Source organism: Orbicella franksi, chromosome 9, assembly GCF_964199315.1.
Source record: "Orbicella franksi chromosome 9, jaOrbFran1.1, whole genome shotgun sequence".
Lineage (NCBI taxonomy): Eukaryota > Metazoa > Cnidaria > Anthozoa > Scleractinia > Merulinidae > Orbicella > Orbicella franksi.
The window spans coordinates 13,665,071-13,686,478 of record NC_138153.1 but is presented as its reverse complement, the minus strand read 5'-3'; the positions used below and the strand labels follow the sequence as shown (position 1 = coordinate 13,686,478).

Genomic DNA, 21,408 nt, shown 5'->3' with positions numbered 1-21,408 from the left:
TCATTTGGGAAATTAAAGTCTTTTGAATAATTGTATTATCATTTGATTTGTACTGCAGTTTTTGCAATAAATTATATCATTGGTAACAAATAAATTACTCCATAATTTTGGCATGACAGTTTAGTGTTTTAAGGCAGAAATTTATAATTTCACATGTGAAATTATAAAAATTGCCATGGTAACATTTGACATGGAATTCCGCCCCATGGTACAATAAAGTCAAAGACATATGATTGTAAGCGAAATTTGTCATCTATGATATTAAAAGGTAATCAAATGGTATGCTTGTGAAATTAGGAAATGATTTCATTTGCATTTTGTCAAATTTCAGATAATTTCCCTCGCCTTAAGACTCAGGGAAATTATAAGAATTTTGAGAACATGTGTGAAATTATTCCTAATTTCACAAGCATACCATTTGATTACCCAGACTTATTTGTGGTATTTGGTCACCTTGCTCTGTAGCGAATCTCTCCCAGGAGGTTCATTCACTAAGACAAGTTGATTGTCCCACACAAGAAGTGACTTCACACCCAAAAGAAGTGTGCTAGACTCCAACTTTAGCATTACAACACAAGAGAGTGAAAACACACAGGTAAAGGCAACAAGACTGTAATTCATCTGGAATGACATGTTCCGTGTAAAGTCTGATAAATTACTCTATGCTCATTTGAGTTAGAGTGCAGTTAGTTTTTCCCACAAGTTGTGTTGGCAACACCGGCATTCAGCTCATAAAAGGCAGTAGTTGGACTTACTGTTCCTAGAATTGCTTTTCAAGGAACTTTCAAAACCACCTGACACCATCTAATGGAATCCCCTATTTGAGAGAAAGAATGGCCTGGGTTTTCTGATTAACTTAGCAGAGTATAGGTACACATAAATAGATGGAATGCTTGTTACCAAATAACTATGAATTTCTTCATGTTATGCAGTATGCAGCAACATGCCTTCTCAAGTAGTAATTTCTGCCCAATTTGTTCTGAGTAAATAACTGAGTCGAGCCACAAAAAATAGTTGAACATTTATTGTTTTTCTTCAGGTAGGATGCCACAATATTTATTCAGAACATAGTCTCCATAGTGTATTGGGAACGGTAACGATGGCCTTACAACTGTTTTTTCTACAGGAAGTAGAGTCTTGTCAAGAGGAATCGGTGAAACAACACAATCAAATCCTGGTTCATAAAACATTGCAACAGACAGTCTGGGTTTGGTTGGAGAGACCTTCACCCTGTGAGGTTTTGCTTTAAAAGCACCACTTGTCCAGATTTCCAGCATGTCTCCTATATTGACAACAAAGGACCCTGGAACTGGTGGGACATCAATCCATGAGCCATCTTCAGTCTCTACTTGAAGGCCACCCACATCATCTTGGAGAAGAATTGTTAGCATGCCATAATCAGTGTGTCTCCCCACTCCCCACACTTCTTGGCCTTTTTTTGAAGCAGGGTTGGGAGGGTAGTGAAACATGGCTAGTTGAGCAAAAGGATCATCTGTGAATTCCTTGTTAAAGAAATCCTTTTCAAGGCCTGAAAAGAAAAATGACATCAACACTGTTTTATGAAAAAGCAAGGCAAGTCGGTGATATATTGTTCTTGACACAACAAAATAAAATTCATATCTTCAAGCTAAATAATGTTTCTGTTTGGTAGTGGACGAATAACAACTTTGACATATGATAAAAATCTTGACTCACATACACATGTCTTTCAAAGCTAGATACCTGGCAATTTCAAATTCATGGATGATCAATTTCCACAAAAATTATCATTGAAGCTCCCAAGAGTATGTGATCTTTGGTCAGAAACACCAAGCAATTTTAAACAATGTTTTGGCTAAATTGTAATTCACAAATTGTCAGAGCTTTCTTCTTGGCATTTTAGAAAATAATTTCATGATTAGACTCAGATACCTGACAGTCAGAAATTTCTGTTTTTCCACAAAAAAATTTCATTCAAACCCACTGAGAATACTTGATCTCTTTGTAGAAATACTCTTGAATAACGACCTTCACCATGATCCTTGACCCTTGACCCTTGACGTTTTAACAAATTCCTCACTTTGCCTTGGCATTGTAGCACATAACAAAGTGTTCAGAGATGGAAGTTGGCCCCAGGGAATTATGATCACACCCCCGTCAAAAGACTTGTCAAACAGTAACTTTTACGAAATATATTCAACGTGGAAGATTGTGTTTGACCACATATCCAAACACCAAGAAGAGAGTTCAAAATAAGTTACACATAGTGGAGTATTTTTGATAGACTTCAAGGTGTTTGGCAATGTGGTAAAACAAGGTCTTGGGTTTTTGATATATCTTCTCAATCGAAACTAAAACTAAGTAGAAAACAGAGAAGTAAAAGTGTAAGAATAACTGCTAATTAAGATCAGATATTGAAACACCAACATGGTCTTGATTTCCTTTGTTTAAACTTGATGAATAATTATTGACTTTGAGAAACTGAGAGGAAAGATTGTCACAAGTACTAGGTAACGGTGAAGCTAAAGTACAGGTCACAGGTCACAAAAAAAAAGAGTCATTGTAAATTTGTGGTGAGTTTGTTATTTAAACATGGTCATTTTTGAAAACAAAGAAATGCCAGGTCTACACGGACTCTGCTCATGAATTGTGATTGCGATACGTCAGTTAGCCTTCAATAAGATTTTTGCTCTAGATAACAAGACAGTGTATCTTTTAGAGATTTGCCTCTCTTCTTCAATTAATTAGAGGCTCTGTATATATATGCATATCAGCAACAACTGGTTTTGTTCTGCAACCCAATTATTCATCAAAAATGAACTACTGGGTGATATGTCACAGTGTGACAAATAGCAAAGCTTTCTTTGGAGTTGCTTTTTCTTTGTTGGAGAGCCAACATTCTGTAGATGTAAAACAGACTCTTGTTAGTGACCTCTCAGTGAAGTTTTTAGGATATCCAGGGGCTTTGAGGTACAGTTCGAAATTTAAGAGACACTCTTCAAATGTAGTTTCTCAAGAGTTTGTTCTATGGAGTTCATCTTTAATGAAACCTTGTCTTTAACTCCTGGTGAATGGCATGAGGTGAAATGCATGTATTGGAAGGTTTCCATCAGCTTGTAGTGGGTCCTGATGTCAAGGATAGAGTCAGTTTTAATTGTGTCCCCATTGTATAACTATTGCATGCCTCAACAACCTTAACTGGAAAGCGTAAGTTTTTCTCATGACCAAAAGGCAAAAGTTAATCACCTGTGGGACCCGGACACACCAGAGCACAGCCCTGGTTTCAACCACAAACTCCTCCCAATTCACAATTATTCTTTTTTGTGACCTGTGACCTGTGACCTGTGGCCTGCCCCACTGGGATAAAACCTATCCCAAGAACTTCTCAGAACAAGGTTACAAGAAGATATGCTATTGTTCCTGGCCTTTGTTCTCATAACTTGTGGCAATAACAATCAAGTGAAATCGATGCAAATCGATTCTCATAGTTGCAACTCTCTGGATCATCGATTTTCGTCAATAATTTTCTGATATTAATCAATTAATCGTTAGCTATTATATTGATTGCAGTTGATTATGTCGATTATCTGTTTTCATCGATTAAGCACACTGGGAGTTTCAGATGGCCGGGTATATAATTTGACCTAATTAAACCTTGTTCACTGTTACTCACCGTAAATCCTCAAATTAGCGCCCCTCGAATAAGCGCCCCCTTTGAATAAGCGTCTCTCCTATCAGCCAAAATTTAAAATAAGTGCCCCCCCTCTCCCTATTTTGTGGACGAGTAGTGAGAAAGCAAAGGACATATAGTATTCGTCGTGTACAGGTATTAGATTTGTACATTGTTACGTGAATTTCTAATGGTGCCGCGATTTAAAATTTAACATCAGCTTTATATGTCAACAGAAGCATATCACCTAGTCTAGGTGATATGCTTCTGATGTCGATAAACAGCTTATGTTGTTGTTTCCGTGCACAATTTAGGAAGATTGTCATTACCACATAAAGTTTGTGATCACATCACATATCACAATTCTATAGAGACCTAATTCGCAACACCATGCATAGATCTTTCCATGTATGCGCTTGCCCTTATGTAACCTAGTAACTGCACCAAAGGACTAGGGTCGAGAATGATATTGGAATGTACAGCCCCCAGGAAGGTATTCACAAAGTGTCAAGATTGTTTTACAGGAAATCACAACTCATCACAGGACATCACAGGGCATCACAAGGCATCACAAGGCATCACAAAGATTTTGACAAGAAAATTTTAGAGAACAGTGCGCTTAGTCAAGCGTTTGAACAGACGTCCGATGACAAGATGATAGAGATGAGATGATATGTGAATCACGTGACCTACTTGTGTGATGTGTGATGCGTCACAAAATAGTTTGCTCAGTGCACGCGTCCTAAATCGGGCATCAGATGTGTTGTTTACGTGCACATGATGTATTTAAAAAATGATCATGTCAGGCCACGATTTGGGAAAAATTAGCGCCCCCTCACCACGATTCCCCACCTCTAATTCGAGGATTTACGGTATTTTCTAATGTCTTTAATTAAGGCTTACCTAAAAAAAAGCGCAACACAGCTCAACAGGTCCGACGCTAATTCCTGTGTTTTTCTGAAGTATTCTGTCATAACTGTTTTGAAACCAGGAACATACTCGTGTTTAGGCCACGGGTTGTTCCCACAGAAAACTCTTTCTTTTCTTCCTTCAGGGACGTTATTGAAGTCACGGAAGTAATATATTCCTTCCTTCCACTCGGTGCAGCCATACTCAATACTGCGTTCTTCTCCTTTAGTAAAATATCCACGAAAATTCTTCCGTCGGTGAATTTCTTCCTTTTTCTCTGCTGGTAATTGGAAAAATTGCCAGAGCTTTTCTAGAACTTGCCGTCGCAGTTCTTCCCCGATTCCGTGGTCGACGACGTGGAAGAAGCCAAACTCTAGACAAGCTTTTCCAATCGCTGTTATCTCTTCTAAGCTTGGATTTCTTTTTCCAAGATTAGTCAAATGGATCACTGGAATTTCCATCATGTCTCCTCAGATCAAAAGAAAGTGAGATTGTCTGTAAACTGTCTCTCCCCATGCCCCCGCTGTTTTCAGCTACTTTCACAAGGAAGGTGTCAAAGAAGGTCAGTACAGAGCGAACAGAACGATGGAGAGTGAGAGAGTGAACGCTACAGCTAACCCAATGGCCAAAGCTACATTCATCAGCAAGTTTTTGACATATTGGTACGTGTGTTGCAACATTTTGTTAAGAAAAGTTAAGCTTATTTCTTCGAACGCACGTCTTTTAGTGACTTAGTTGGTGCAGATTATGCACGCGGCGGGATGGGACATTAAAGCCTGGTTCTCATATCCCGCCGACCTACCTGCGACGTAGTCGCTGGTTACAACTGATAACGTTTGGCGATCTGTTCCAGTGGATCCCCGGCGCATCTGCGATGGATCGCCAACGTACTCAAATTGGCGCGAAATGCTTCATCCGCCATTTTGAAAGTCAGGACTTGTGGGAAAAATCGAGTTGTTACGTCATACTTTTGCATCCGCAGATCTCCGCAGATGATGTTCACATAAAATACTTCCATCGTCGACAACCGCCGGCTTGCCTGCTCAGCTCAACTTCGCAGGCAGGCCGGCGGTCAATGCCTGGGAAAGATTATGATTCGGTGATAAATGTTCACATATGCCGTAACGGTGTCCCAGACCATTCCGCTGGCTATGTCCCAGGTATGTCGGCGGCATATGAGAACCAGGCTAACTCGGGTAATAAGTGAGCATGAGAGCTTTTAAAAATGTTGACAAACATGATCTTGATTCAATCTTAATGGAAGGGCTTGCGCCTTAGTTTTCAAAAGCGATTGGGCAATAGATGAGGTCTGACGTAACTTTAAGCTTATGCAACTTCATATAAGCTGCTTGTTGACATACCATAAACAAGGCTTATATTTAAAAAATTCAACACTAAAATTGCCCTAGTATTAAGCCTAACCCAACCCTGGTCCTATAGGAAACTAAAAATACGGGGGAAATACTGGTATTCAAGTAACGTGGTGATGTTCTTCCAAAGAAGAGTAAAGCATCATGGGTATTGTAGTTGGTCGTGCAGTGTCCATCTGTAATTAAGAAATAGTAAACATGTACCGTGTTTCTATCGAGTTTTAGTAGAATTCTACTAGTATACTAATGCAAATGCTGTAATCTGATTGGTTGAGCCATTGAACACTATCAGCTATTAGTGTGCAGTGGCTGGAGGTCGTCTAGGAAATGGCGATGTTTTTTTCATTTATCCAAAGTTCTGGAGAAAAATTTTGATGCAAATGGATAATTAAATTCCTGAGAAGTCTAAATGAAGGACATTTACAGTTTCTTGACTCTTAAAATTCGAAAAACAGCTTCACGTTCACAGAAAAAAGTAAACAATCACGTTTCACGCGAAAATGCAAAGGCTAAATCATGTTTCACGTAAAAATGCAAATTCTATTCACGTTTCGCAAAACATACAAGTACAATCATTACAAAAACGTATCTGGCAATACTGAAATGTACCCCAGTAGATATAGCTGCACATGGCCATATTTTGATAATTTGAGACTCTCTCGTCGTCAGCATGTCTAGATCTTTTGTGGATTGGGTATTATGCATGTACAGTGGAACCCCGTTAATACGGACACCAAAGGGACATGCCAAAGTGTCCGTATTATTGGGGTGTCCGTATTGAGCCATATTTAAGCGGGCTCTCTGATAAAAAGTCACGGACACATGTTTTATCGATACCAAGACTAAGGCAGACATTTTTTACAGCAACAAAACGTTGTTTTGATTGTAATGTAACTGTAAAATTAAACTATGGAAACCTTATGGTCATTTAGCTATAAAGGTTGACAATGCAGACTGCAGCTAGGTCATGCACGAGGTCACCAAGCAATAAAGATGACAATATGAATAAAATATGCAAATGCTGCCTTCGTGAAGACAAAAGAAAGAGTCCAAAAGACATATTAACACTTTGTTGACATATTTCGGTCATGACATCGAAGCGATGGTTGAGCAGACATCAGTTAAGGCTGGATAGAGTGTGGATACTGACAGATTAACTCACCTTTTCCGCAGAACCCTCCATTTTCTGCCTTTTCTCGATCGAAATGGTGTGATACCCCGCGTGTGTGACACAGCGTGACAGACTAGATTCTAGGCCCTCCTGGTTCACTGTTGCTGTGGTTAGGTCTCAGCCCTCCATCGTCACGTGCGTCGAGAGATGTCGAGAAAGGCAGGCTGTCACACTTTTTACATCCAGTTTGGTGTAGTTTACGAGCTTTTATGACGCTAAAATCTCCAAAAATGTGAAAAATTATTCCCACAAAAGTCAATGGTTCACAAATCATGCGAAAGTAAATGCATTTTTCACGGATCACGAAAAAATGGAAAACCAGTTTCCTGAGGACAGAAAAATATAGATTGACGAATCACACACAAAAAAAATCCTCATTCACGCTTCACACAAAGAAAAAACGCCCATTCACGCGTCACAAAAAAAGTATAGGGGACCCTCCAGGCACACAACTTCAATTTTAAATGGCAATTCAATCCGAGCGATCTTTTTCAGGCGCAAAGTTTCATAATAGGTCAAGAAATAATTGGAAACGGTTATTTGAACTAAATTTTAGTACTAAGAATTCTACTAAAACAATTAGATTATTTGCTCTCAATTTCCATGAGATGATAGTTGATTTGGCCTTCGGCTTCATCAACTATCACCTCATAGAAACCTCGAGCTCATAATCTAATTGTTAATTAGTAGAAATCTACCAGCGTTCTATCACGAATGCCATTCTCTAATTGGCTATGCTACTCACTATCTATTCTGTGATAGATAGTAGCGTAGCAGTGTGCACTTGTTAACAAAACGACAGGCTCTTCTTGGCGTTTTCAAAGTGTCTGTGAAGAGGATTTAGATAAAGTTTTGGACGACTAGTAGATTTATACTAAAACAATTAGATTATTCACTCTTGATTTCTATCCGTGATAGTTGATGAGGATGCAGCCCTGGTAAACTATCATGTGTTATAGTTCATCACCAAATTTTCTTCGATTCTTATTGGTTTAAATTGATCAAGTGACATGAGAGTGTGCATCCGCAGAGAGACACTATCAGCCCATGGTGCCCGTCCAAGGAAAACCAGATGGATAGTACTCGTCCGTGAAAATATTTCTGTAAACAAGCAGGCTTATAGAAAATAAACAGTTGAAATTGTATTAAGAGAGTTTTTGTTGGTTTTCTTTTTCAAATTTTACATTTGCCTTTCATGGCTTTCATCTAAGAAAGTTGAAAATAATTCAATACGATTTTTGAACTGGTGCATGGAAGAAACTTAGTGGTCAACAATAAAGACAATAGAGTGTTTATGTCTCGGAACTATCGGTCTCATAGTTGCCCCTTGGTAATTTGATGTTCTTAAAACTAGCATGTTTGTTTTAAGAACATCTAACTCTCCCCTGGATGGGATGCTAGTCCATTGCAGGGTTACACCCAGCATTGAGTTTGCCAGTACCCATTTATACACCTGGGTGGAGAGAGGAACCTGGGTGGAGAGAGGAACTGTGAAAGTAAAGTATCTAGCCCCAAGAACACAACGCAATGTCCCCAGCCAGGGCTTGAACCCGGACCGCTCAATCTGGTGACAATTGCACTTACCATGCATGAGGCCACTGCGCCTCTCACCAGGTAACACCACGACGAAAAAAGAAAATGTGTTTACTTTGATCAGTGAAATGTAAATAATTCTCTTGTCTCACGCCATCAATGCAATGTTACTAAATATTGGCAGAAAATGTATCTAGAGTAAGTGCCTGTTCACACTGCACTGTCATCATCATCATCATCATCAGTTATTGCGCCATCAGACGCATAAGGCCTTACACACTACACCAAGGTTTTTAATTTCATTTTTTCTAGAAAATGTTTTGTGATCTCCCCTGACTTTATTTCAGTTTGGGTAGATTTAGCCTTGCTATATATGTACAAGTCAGGGAGACTAGTACAGCGCTATTGGTCCCATTCTCTATCAAAATTACAGAATGCTCTTCTATATTGGTGTTTAGGCAAGTTCATCATCATGATTTTCTGTAAGGACTCGGCATGCATACAAGAGAGATGACTTTTATAATACAGTAATCCTTTGTCACTTTTGCCACAAATCACAGCATTTAAATGGATTGCTCAAGTACACTTAATTCAAATTTCAAAACTTTGCAGCTTTGAATTATCACTAACCTTTTAGGTTTTGCCATTTGCACAGTTAAAAACAACTTTTATTATACACTCTGGTACATGTTCCTGTAGTTCATTCCTACAAATAAAATTAATCAGTGTAGGGAAAATAAAAGGCAGTAGTGTAAACTTCAGACCGCTTAGGGAACCAATCAGAGTTCTTCTTTTTGTCATGGACCAATTTGCCAAATAATAATGGTAGCCAGGTAAAGTCTGCATATTTCTGTAGGAAGAAGTGACTAGCAGTATTTCTACTTGCCCTGGATGGGATGCTAGTCCACCACAGGGTTACCCCAGCATTAAATTCACTGGCACCCATTTATACTCTTGGGTGGAGAGAGGCGCTATACACTGTAAGAGTTAAGTGTCTTGCCCAAGAAAACAACGACACAATGTCCCCAGCCACTGGGCTCAAACCCAGACCGTTGAATCTGGAGTTGAGGGCACTAACCATGAGGTCACCGCACCTCCCATGCCAAATAGATAACTGCTATAACAAAATGGCATTTAATAAGGAGTTAAACTAAGAACTACTGAAGACAGCTAGATCTGCACAGTTGAAGGACAGATTCATGAGTTGTTGTGTCTTCAGCAGGTCCTCAGGCTGGAGATATTGTCAAATAATAATTATGCAACTTCTTGAAACTATTACACAAATTAATTTCAGCTCTTTGTTTCTCAGGTGGATGAATGGCATTTTTAGGAAAGGATTCAAGCGTCCTCTTGAAAATGGTGATGTTTATAAAACTTTGCCACAGGATGAGACCAAAGGACTGGCTGATAGACTGGAAAGGTGTGTTCAATAGCTGCTTGTTTGCTTGTATGACGATGTGTTAATTTTAATTATTAAGTTTTTTAATGCACTTGTTCTTCCTTTTCATTGGTTGAGAGCGCATTACATGATGAAAAAAAAAGACTGCCTGTAGATAATAGTTAGTACTCATACCCATCACAACATTTGGCAGTGATTTAGCTACAAATACTATTCTCGTCTTGTATAATTATTGTGTCTGCTTCTTTGAAATACTGTGATTTATCAGACTTACAGCTCAAAAATTTTCAATTAACTCTGTACAGTTCCAAAATTGATTAAAAAAATCAGAGGGAAATAAAGATTAAGAAATGGAAAGAATTTGGGATAAGATTGTCATAACATCCAAATTTGGACTAAAACAGGACTCTTAAGCTTAAAAAAACAGTAAAGTTCAATAATACATGTATGCTCTTTGAAAAGGTTGTCATAGAAATATCAACTCACATGACCAAACAATTGACACCAAAATTTCTGTTGATAATTTTTATGAAAATCACAGACTGAGTTAAATGACTTTAACTTGACTGCTGGTTAGGTAAGACAAGATGAAAATCACCATGGGCACTTGAAGCCTACCCCCCCCCCCCCCCACCTAACCTTCTCATAGACTAGGTTTATAGTTGATGTTTATTTTATTTTTGAATGTTTGCATTGAACCAGTTATTCTTACTTAATGCATCATCATTTAACAGGTTGTGGAATGACGAATTAAACGATGCCCAGAGGAAAAGCAGAAGACCACGGCTTAGAAATGCTTTTATTAAGTTCTTAGGTTTACGCTTTCTTATGCTTGGAGCTTTAAATTTTATGGAGGTAATGACCTGTTGAAATATTCTGTGAATTGCAAGTAAATTACACACTACACTAAAAAGAATTTAGCAGGTTTGTTTAGTGTCCCTCACTATTATTCACGCTTTGACAATTTGTAATAAACCTTGAATTGAGCCCTTTTTATAGGGAGAAGAATATTGGTGTGCAAAATCCTGGGGACGAGAAGCACGCACTTCTTCACCCCTACACAGTTTTCGTTCTTTTGTGTCATGCACAACGGACTAAGCAAGGGAGGGACTACTTGTAGTCTTTGGAACCAGTGAATCATTGGGCTCTTCTGATCAGAACAATAATTAGAATAGACCTTCATACCTCTCACAGCAGCAGCTAGGGACAGAATAGCATGGTCAGCCAGTATCAAGTTCGTGTGCACCTACTGGTGTAAAAAGAGATAGTGATGATGACCTGCCTCTTGTTAATTCTTATTTAAATCATTTTATTCATTTTGTACAGGAATCAATGAAAGTCAGTGCCCCTTTACTTATTGGCAGACTTTTAAGGTACTTCCAGCCTGAGCCTGCTTTAAGTCGAACTGACGCCTATATTGCTGCAGCACTTCTCTCCCTTGTCGCCTTCACTGAAGGAATCCTCCATGCTCCAACTTTTTTCCTGAACCAAAGGTGCGGTTTACATTTGCGGATAGCTGTGGGGTCACTCGTGTATAGAAAGGTCAGTGCCTCAACATCAGCAGCTTAATTACAGGCTTAAAGAAACTCCAGATACACTCACAAGGTCACAATAGAGTAGTGCAAGCAGATTAATCTGTTAATTTGTTTTTTTCACTTGGCATTCACTTTAGCATTCATTTGGTCATTATATCTTTTGATATTGGGCTGCACATTCTTTAGTTCTCTACCTGGCATTGCAGCTAGCATCTGTGCCCAGCGTAGCAGACCCAAATTCTCATTTTTTTAATGTCTCTTTAAACTCATCACAAATACGTGTAGATGAGCTTGGGAACTGGTGCCTAAAGGGTTAGTGGGAAGCCAAATGCCAAATGCTGAAGGGAGGTATCCATGGCAACCCTGGAAGTGGGAACCACCCCAAGAAGTGGCCACTAACTGGCACCATCACACTGAAAGATATCAGTGTAAATAACTTACCTGACCGAATACTTACTGTCATAGGAACAAAGTGCAAGTTATGCCGTAGATTATATTGGAAGGTGTGCAATCAAAAGGATCATTTAGTTATTTGATTTACCGTTTCAGACCTGAAATGCTGCAGACATTGTTGTGAACAAAAGGACAAGTTGCAAACCTTGTAAACTCGAGCATTTTAAAGTACCTAGTTGTTCATCAGATAATTTTGAGAAAACTTTTGACTAAAAGGTTGCCAAGATTCTTGTCCTGTTGAAAGGAGATAAGTTGGGGCTAAGTGAAACTTCCGCTTGTTCCAGGGTTATTAGTATCGTTTAAGAGTGAAAAAGAATTGGAGCCATGCCTTCCGAGATGGACCCTGGTAGGGGTGTGTTTCAAACTTTCTGATGTGCACTATTGTCAGTTTTAGGAGTGACAAAATTATTAATAGCTAGATCTAAAACTCACCAAGATGCCAGAATTCTTGTTCAATAATCCAAGACTTTGACAATCATTATTGACTCAGAGTCAAAAAGATACACACAAAAATGAGACTTAATTTGTGACCCACTCTAAATGATTGGGAGATTTGAAGATTGAATTAAAAAGGTTCTCAGACTTAGGACTGTCCTGGTACTGTTCACCATCTTCACTTTTAGATGGAAAATTCCCATCTCCCCTGACAGACCATATCATTATATGCCATATTTGTATTTTTGGTATTTGACTGGAACTAGCTTGCAATGCAGGGGAATATCATTAAATCGAGATTATTGTCATTTGCATTTGAAAAGACTCCGTGTTAAACTCGTCAACAATAGATGAGGTTGGGGGTTGGTGCCTGGAAGGATGGTGGGACTGAGAGCATAGTAGTCAAGCGCCAGGGTATCCCTGGCAACCCTGTGAGCGGCAACCACCATCTGGCACCATCACACTGCATGAAAATACAGTGGAAATGAATTGATAAACACCATGAGGGGAGGGGAAGGGAGGGGGAGAACAGCAAGAAAGCTAGCAAAGGCGAGAACACAAGTGATTGCACAATGTGTCACAGAAACCAGAACTGTGCAAAGGTCAAGCCCTGTCACTTACTGGGCGCCCCACGGCAAAGGTGAGCCGCCAAAGGTGAGCCGCCAACAGAGTACTTTTCCACCGATTTCAAACAATATGCGAGTGAACAATGTTCAACCGGATAAAGATTGAGCTATCTATCGCGACTGGACGGGGACATGGGGATTTGCGGTGGCATCAACAAAACCGGGATCGGACCAGACTGGATCATGGATCGGATCACAGACCGGATTACCGATCGGATCACGGATCGGATCACGGATCGGATCATGGATCGGATCACGGATCGGATCACGGACCGGATCACGGATCAGATCAAGGAAAAAAATTCAAAATTTTGTTGAGAAAATTGCACTAGAGTGACTACTGTGAGCAGAAAGTTTTATTTAATTCAGGTGTGATATTCCTTTATTCTTTTATAATATCAAGGCAACTGGGAGCTGGTCACAGATGAATTTTTTTCAGGCTGTTGGGTTTTGATTGCGATGATCAATCATGTCTTCATATCTTTCTCCGCAGTTCAGATAAATGATATTTCGTGTATTCACTTGCATCAAAGGTAAACTGTCATAAAACAAGTCAGTATGGTAATAATAGGAAAAACATATGAATAGAAACACAAAAACTAAAAACACTAAAAAACTAAATGCCTGATGATTTCAAACAATTTCCATTTTTGAGACAAGTCTATACTTTTACAAGATGTAAGTTTGGAATACGATATTTTGCACTGGAATAAAATGAAACAAACCATTTGTATTTCAAGGAAATATAGCTGTTTTACAAAAAATTCTAGGAATGACATTGATAGTGTGAACGATAACGCAACCCGAGAATAAACAACATTTTAGGAGTTACGTCACGATTTTTAGGGTTATTTTGAGGGTCGTAAAGAGTTGCCTTTAAATAGAATAAAACCTTAAACTGATTGTGTTCTAGGATAGAAAACACTTAAGAGGCAAGAACAAATCAAAACGGAATGAGGATCGTTAAGGATGGCAAAGATTAACGGGGATTGCAAATGACGAACTTGAAAAACTAGGCTAGTTTTTTCAAGATGTGCAAATCGTGATGTAGCTCCTTCAAAGCAAGTCATGTCCTTACGCTTTCATACGTAAGTTTTCTCATTAACTGTAACGCCAACTGTAACGCTCACATCTGACACGAAAATGTAGCCAAGAATTAGCCACTCATAACAATTTCAAAAACAAGAATGGGAGGTTCACGCAAGCTTCGAGCCAACTAACGTTCAAATATAACTACATCTGCCTGTTCATTACAATTTAAATTCGTTGTAAATTGGGCGCTTATGTGGCTTTTTAAATGACCTCTTGTCATTCTCTGTAATTAACATATCATTGCGTCAAATTCGGGATTCTTATTTTCATTTAACATATTTTAGTTTTCCACTTTTATTTTTTATTTATTATTATCTTATAAATGGTTTGATTTTTGTTTTTGATTTTTTTTCTTTAAAACTTTGTTTGTTTTTTTTCTGTGATCCGATCTGTGATCCAATCCGAGATCCGATCCATGATCTGATCCATGATCCGGTCCGTGATCCAGTCGTGATCCGATTCGTGATCCAATCCGGTCCGATCCAGGTTTTGTCGACGCTGGATTTGCAGTGTTGCGGTGTTGATGTTTTTTTTAATGCGGTGATGAGGTGAATAAAATCTCAACTTACAGTGTTGCAGTGATCTCAAACCCTACGGTGTGAGATGTTTGTGTTTTTCATGCTGCGGTGTTCGGTGAAATGAAATAATTGTTTGCGGTTCTGGGGTGTTTTGATTTACCTTTCTCAAACCTAAATTTGACCTAAATGTAGCATGTAAACTTCGTTAATCCATGCTAATTTGCAACAAACACGCACCATTGAGGTTAATAATCTGTAACAAAATGCAGACCATCACTTTCTAGTCAATCTTCAATATGCTTCGGCTGCCAATCCGAAGCTGTTTTCATTTATACGTAACTTGACAAGTAACTCGACCTCTGCCACCCGGAGCTCAGTGTTTGATAGACACGTGGAGGAGCAAGGACAGAAACAATCCTGGAAATTCTGGAAACACCAAGGCCGAATATAATGTATTATTGACTGCGCAGCTTTTTCCTACAGAAAAAGGAAAAGGCGGCGAAAACTACCGGCCACAAAATATATTCAGATGTTGTGTCGGCAGGGAAGAAAGAAGGCTTTCTAAGCTAAGGAAGCTTTGTAACTTACACATGTTTACTATTTTTTTCCTTTTGCTATTCAGCTTCGTCTAGAGGTCATTCTGATACCAGTCTATACCCGCTCCAAGGTCCTGGACTTTCTTGACCTTCTATTTTTTCAAACGATTGTCAATATCAAACGCAAACGCAGCTAGCTCCGGAAAGCAATACTTTCAATCCAGATAGGGCTTCAGTCAGTGGGTTTATACACCAAGAAAAGTGAGCGAAGTAGAAGAAGAGAGGGATCTGGGGTAAAGGCCATCTCTCGAGGCTCCTCTCTTTTTTCTTCATCTGCCTCCTAGCTTCGCGGAAGGTTTCTTCACAAGAGCAAGAAAACGGATTTACAGGCGTCAGCAGTATCGACATATGCACAATGAAAAGCTTTGTGATGTGCTTATTTTGTGGAAAATTGTTGAGGTATAAAAGTATTATTTTAAGTGTAGACTAAAATCATGGCGCTAAAAATACGTGTTGCGGTGATGGTGTTTCATTGACTTTTCTTGCGGTGATGCGGTGTTCGTTAATTTTGTTTGCGGTGTTGCAGTGTTCAGAACCTCCCCATGTCCCCCTCCGACTGGGACTAATCAACATATTCAATCAAACTACAGCCAATGAAATATAACTATTCCCATGGTTAACTTTCCAAAGCCACGCCGATTCAAAGTCATGTTCGTGAACATATAAATAAACTATAAACCATGAGGTAGTCTCTAGCCTTAGGAATCTGCTAGTTACAATGCTCAAACTTGCTCAGACCACTACAAAAACCACAGGTGCACGACAGTTTTTGTGAATATGACATATGATATATGACGTCATTCAAAATGGTGCAGAAAATGTAGACATTCAACGAAAAAGTCTCTAAAAGGTCAACCTTGAAACCACAGCCAGGACACCCAAGATTATGAATTGCGTTCTTCAAACGCAATAACTTGCAGGCCCATTTCACATTGGTGCCAAGAGAGTCTGTATATAAAATTGTTCATCCAACACTCGTTGGTGTACACGGTGGGGGGAAGGAGGGACCACATTATAAATACATTCAATTTTTTTTGTTGTGGTTGTCTTTTGATGTGCAGTGTAAATTATTCAAGGACTCATTTGTGTATTATTCTGTTCACCCTGGATCTTTTCCCCCTCAGGCACTGCGACTTAGTCATGCTTCCTTAGCAGAAACAACAACTGGTCAAATCGTGAACCTTGTGACCAATGATGTACAGAGACTGGAATCGGTAAACTCCTCTATAGCTAAACTAGGTCCAACTTGTGTGAATGATTTTCATGACTAATGAATTTAATTCTGAGTTTGTGTTAGAAATTTGTTTGCCAGTTCTTAGCAAAACTGTTGTTGTTCGTCCTTCGTAGTCGAAGATGACCAAAGACATCTAGTTTGTTAATAAATTTCTACGGTGTGTCCGGAGGTGGCTGATGAGACCAATCCGGGCAAGGAAGCCTCTCCCACAGGTAGGGCAGAAGTGGGTAGGGGCTGTGCTATTAGTGCTAGCGGCTCTTTCCTTGCGTACTGCTTGCTTCTCGTCGGCTTGATGGGATCTGCATTCCTCTGCTGCGTGGGCTCCTTTGGTGATGAGTTGGCGCCAGGAGGGTCTGTCGGAGGCAAGAGACTCCCAGGACTCAGTGCTGATGTTGAAGTCTTTTAGGGAAACTTTTAGACTGTCCTTGTAGCGCTTTCGCTGCCCTCCAACTGTGCGCTTGCCAGAGCAGAGTTCCCCGTAGAAGAGCTGCTTTGGAATGCAGTCATCTGGCATGTGGGAGACGTGGCCTGCCCATCTCAGCTGGGCCTTGCGCATGACAGTGTTGGCACTAGGAAGGTCTGCCTGCTTCAGGACTTCTGTGTCCGAGACTTTGTCCTGCCAGCGAATGTGGAGAATGTTTCGGAGGCACCGCAGATGAAAATGGTTGATCAGCTTCTCATGCCGTCTTAGTAAAACTAATAATATTACGATTATACAGCTGATCATCCCAGTTATACACACAACTTGAGCAGTTGTGAAATTAAAGCCTGAAAAATATTCAGGCCTGAACGGGATTCAAACCCATGACCTCTGTGATACCGGTGCAGTACTCTACCAACTGAGCTATCAAGCCAACTGGGAGCTGGTTACTTTGAAGGTTTATAATATACCCATAGATGGTGAAGAATACAAGTGAATATATGAAAGATCATATATTTGAACTGTGGAGAAAGACACAACTGATCATCGCAGTTATACACACAACTTAAGCAGTTGCAAAATTAAAGTCTGAAAAAAATTCAGGCTCAGTCATGTTTTCGTGTCTTTCTCCACACATCGAGGACCTGGTAATAAACTAGAACTTATAAAATGGACAATCCTGTCTAAACCAGTCATGGCATTATTTTTGTTTCTAAGATCTCTCAAAAATGGAAATTATAAAATAATGCTAGTGCATGATGTTCAGCAAACTTGTTGCATTATCAAAAGCACGATTTTTAGTCTTACAGTCCAATGTATATATTGTTTAGGTGTAAAAGAAGAAGAAAGAAAAGAGAAAAGTACACCTATTGATGATATACTAGAACCTTGATATTGTTGTAATCTTTTTTATTATCTTCCAGGTTACAATTTTTTTTCATTACTTATGGGTGGCTCCTGTGATGATTGTTATCGTAACAATCCTCTGTTGGCAAGAAATCGGAGTGTATGTCCTGCCTGGTATTGTTATTTTCCTGCTTCTTGGCCCGCTTCAAGGATTGATTGGGAGGTTCTTTGCTAAACTGAGGTATTCTGACCAGCAATGTATTATAATTTATAATATTAAAAAAAAAACAAAAAACAGTGATATACTTGTCAAGGAGTATTTTTGTGCTCAGGCTGTCATTAATTAAGGGCCTTAACCTGTAGCACCTGTTACAGCTGAGTATGCTTGATTTTCCCTTGATGCTAAGGATGAAACTGCCTGTTGAAAGAATTCACCCACAGAGTAACAAGTTTGCTATGGGTGTGGAGAACAAGAGTACAGGCAGCTCAAAACTTAATGACAGCCCTGCTTATATATTATGAATAATAATATTTAGTATTTAATATTTAACCAACAACCATATACACTTGTGCAACACAAGATCAGCTCCACAAATACATGTAACTGTTTTTGAAACATAGAACATTACAGAAAATGTTCCCTTTCATTTGGAAGAGCAGATATATAATGTAGAAAGGTTTGTTGTAGTCATTGGACCAAGTGGACGTACTCTCTGAATTGTGCGACTGAAGGTCCAAGTGAAGTAGTCTTTAGTATAAGAACTTGCTATTGATTGAGAAATTAAAGTCAGTATAAGAGGATAACTTTTGTGTACTTATGAGTTATTATAGCAAATTTATGTACTTATATTATCTTGTACTCCCAGAGAGGTTTGGTAGTTATTTAGTAACAATCACCATGTACACTAATAAAACACAAGATCAGGTCCACAAATGTCTTATAACTGCTTTTAAACTTTAAAAGAATACAGAAAATTGTCTCTTCAGCGTGGAAGAGCAATATTGTAGAATAGTTTGTAGTTAGTACACTGTAGTAATTGGAAATGACCGGGCAAGTAAGTTGAATATTATTGAATATTGCAAGTTCAACTTCAGTTTTTCTCTGAATTATATGACTGAAGGTCCAAGTAATATAGCCAATATCAGGGTGAAATATTCTTTACCTGTAAAAACTTTTTTTGATCAAGAAATTAAAGTTAGTAGTGTTTGAATCAGAGTGGGGTTGGATTATGATGCATGTCCTTTATGAGATTACCATTGTGCATGGAGGAAGCTCTGAAAATGTCTGCAGTAAACAAATTTTAACAGTTTGGCAGGTGGGAGGGCCTTATGGTCAGCGTGTAGGACTGCAGATCAAACAGTTTGTGTTCAAGCCCTGGCTGGGGTCATTGTGTTTTGTTCTTGGGAAAGGCATGCATGAACTTAACCCCCACAGTGCCCATCTCCACACAGGAGTAGAAATGGATACTGACAAATTGTTGGGTCAACCTGACAGAATGCTGGGAAGTAACCTTCCGAACTGCTTCATGCTACAGAAACTGGAGTTAAGTGCCAAGAGCTATGAACCAGATGCAATGAAACTAACAAGGCTTTGCTTCTTGCTTGTTAAACAAAACTGTGTGCTATGAAGCATTTAAGATGACCCCATGCCACATGAATACCTGGATCCTCCTGTTGGTGTCCAGCTGAGCCAGACAGCTAGGTTAATTGCAGACTGCAGTTCAGTGTCATACTTTTATACAACTTGTTCCCTTTTTCAGATCCAAAACTGCTGTCCTAACAGATGAACGAATCAAGGTGATGAATGAAATCATCTCAGGAATAAGAGTTATTAAAATGTACACGTGGGAAGAACCATTTGCTAAGTTGGTGGCTGATATTCGAAGGTTGGTGTAACATACTAGCAAAAGTATGGTTCGGTGACATAACAACACCAGTTGACGAGGCTTGCTCAACACAACAACTTTATTCTCTAAGCATCTTGGGTAATACAACAGCTTAACACAACTTCCGGTTACGAATATATTACAGTTGGTTCTCAAAGTTGCAAATTATAAAATAAACAACATGTTTCAACGTACACCTATCGGTTGGAATACATTTACTGTACTGTGGCCCAATGAAAATATAGAAAAGTATTTTGAGAATTTATTCATGATCAGTGAAAGAAACCATCATATTCTCAGGAGCCACAAAGGTTGGAAAACTTTCACCGAAATGTTTAGCAGCTGAAGTAAAATCAAACTGTTACCAGTTATTAAAATAACATCACTATGACTTACAATGCTGTTAGTAGTGATGAAGCATAATTTATTTGAAAGAACTAAAGTACATCTAAAACAGTTAAGAAGGACAATATCTTTGCAAGATAGTTATACATGCAATCGCCATTGATAGGCAACAATGTGTTCATTAACAGATTGAAATAAAAATACTATGGATAGCTCATGTTTTTACAATAGCCCCTATGTGTGATGACATTAGCCTGGCTTAAATTGCCACCAAGCCTTGGTTTGAGAATGCAAATTTTAAATCTTATCACAAACTAATTCCCAAAGTAACAAAGATGAATAGAATACTCATGTGAAAACAACAGGAAGACAACAAAGGTTCGAGAAAATGTGGCACAAACACAGCTTGGTGGTGAATTTTGAGCATGTTACGTAATCGCATAAGACCTACTTAACATCAGCTTTCTTTTTTTCAGACAGGAAACTAAAATGGTGAAGTACGCTGCACTTTTCCGTGCAATTAATTCCGGATTCTATATGGCTGCCCAGCCTGTCATAGCTTTGGTAGTTTTTGTTGTGTATGTGATGACTGGACATACACTAACTGCAGAGAGAGTGTTTGTCGTTCTGGGTCTGTTCGTGGCAGTGAGAGTGAATTTCACCTTGTTTTTCTCAATGGGTATCATGTACCTTAAAGAATCATCCGTGTCAGAGAAGCGATTGCAGGTAACAAGATTAAACTGTCATAACTGCAATATTTGAAAAATGTATGTGTAAACAAATGATAACAAATAAACATTTTGTGCGTAAATTGTCAAAATTTGTATAAGTTCAAGTCTAAACCATTAGTTGAGGGAAATTCTGTGGTGGGAGAACTGTTTAATAGTAAACTAATTTCACACCTTTCATTTAAAGGGTCCCTATCATGGCGGTATGCTACATTTTTTGTCCATCAGTGCTAGCTAGCGCTACAAGTATAACTGATTGCCTTCACCAATACACACAATCCTCCTAGAACACTAGGATGAAGAATCAAGATATTATTTGAATGTATTGTTGAAGAAGAAACAAATTGCATTTGGTTTTTCAAGACCCAACTACAGAATTTGAAAACCTCTGCCTGACTAAGTAAAATTCATATCACAACCCTGCATAATTAGGTATCTCATTACACCTGACCCACGTGGTTCAGAGGCATCTTAAATTTTTGAAAATTTAAGATAGCTCTGAACCCCAGGTACAGAATTTTTTAGACTTTGCCAAAAATGATAAGAAATAGTTATAAGCACTTTAAGCTAAAATTGAGCCGGTTTTTAGCAGGTAATACTGTTGCTATGGTAACTTATTGTGTCACAAAAAGGATAACAAGGTGTTCTTCAATGATTGGGCA

General features: G+C 38.9%; 2 protein-coding genes across 4 annotated transcripts in view; one reads left to right on the top strand and one right to left on the bottom strand.

Moving 5' to 3' along the window:
- Positions 1–8: 8 nt before the first annotated feature.
- On the bottom strand, positions 9–5,079 carry LOC145498084 (1-aminocyclopropane-1-carboxylate oxidase-like). Its single transcript, XM_081477962.1, has 2 exons — positions 4,556–5,079; positions 9–1,530 (listed from the first exon to the last, which is right to left on the bottom strand). The coding sequence occupies exons 1-2, from the start codon at positions 5,020–5,022 to the stop codon at positions 1,023–1,025; spliced, it is 975 nt and encodes a 324-aa protein (XP_081334088.1). The 5' UTR covers positions 5,023–5,079; the 3' UTR covers positions 9–1,022.
- A 59-nt stretch (positions 5,080–5,138) lies between these two features.
- LOC145498036 (ATP-binding cassette sub-family C member 4-like) overlaps positions 5,139–21,408 on the top strand; it is a 41,922-nt gene continuing 25,652 nt past the window's right edge. For 2 of the 3 annotated variants that reach the window (XM_081477907.1, XM_081477905.1), the window contains exons 1-8: positions 5,139–5,220; positions 9,942–10,052; positions 10,766–10,886; positions 11,358–11,573; positions 16,411–16,500; positions 17,865–18,028; positions 19,548–19,673; positions 20,495–20,744. In XM_081477907.1, the coding sequence (XP_081334033.1) occupies positions 5,144–5,220; positions 9,942–10,052; positions 10,766–10,886; positions 11,358–11,573; positions 16,411–16,500; positions 17,865–18,028; positions 19,548–19,673; positions 20,495–20,744 (1,155 nt within the window). In that variant the 5' untranslated portion in view covers positions 5,139–5,143. Of the gene's footprint in view, positions 5,719–9,941; positions 10,053–10,765; positions 10,887–11,357; positions 11,574–16,410; positions 16,501–17,864; positions 18,029–19,547; positions 19,674–20,494; positions 20,745–21,408 lie in introns of all 3 variants that reach the window. The other variant, XM_081477906.1, reaches the window with a different exon arrangement.

Bases quoted from the DNA above. Each gene is read 5' to 3' on its own strand.
- LOC145498084 (XM_081477962.1), bottom strand. From the start codon at position 5,022: ATGATGGAAATTCCAGTGATCCATTTGACTAATCTTGGAAAAAGAAAT. The intron at 1,531-4,555 runs TAGGTAAGCCTT...ATTTTTCTTTTC, and splicing joins AGCTGTGTTGCGCTTTTTTT to AGGCCTTGAAAAGGATTTCT.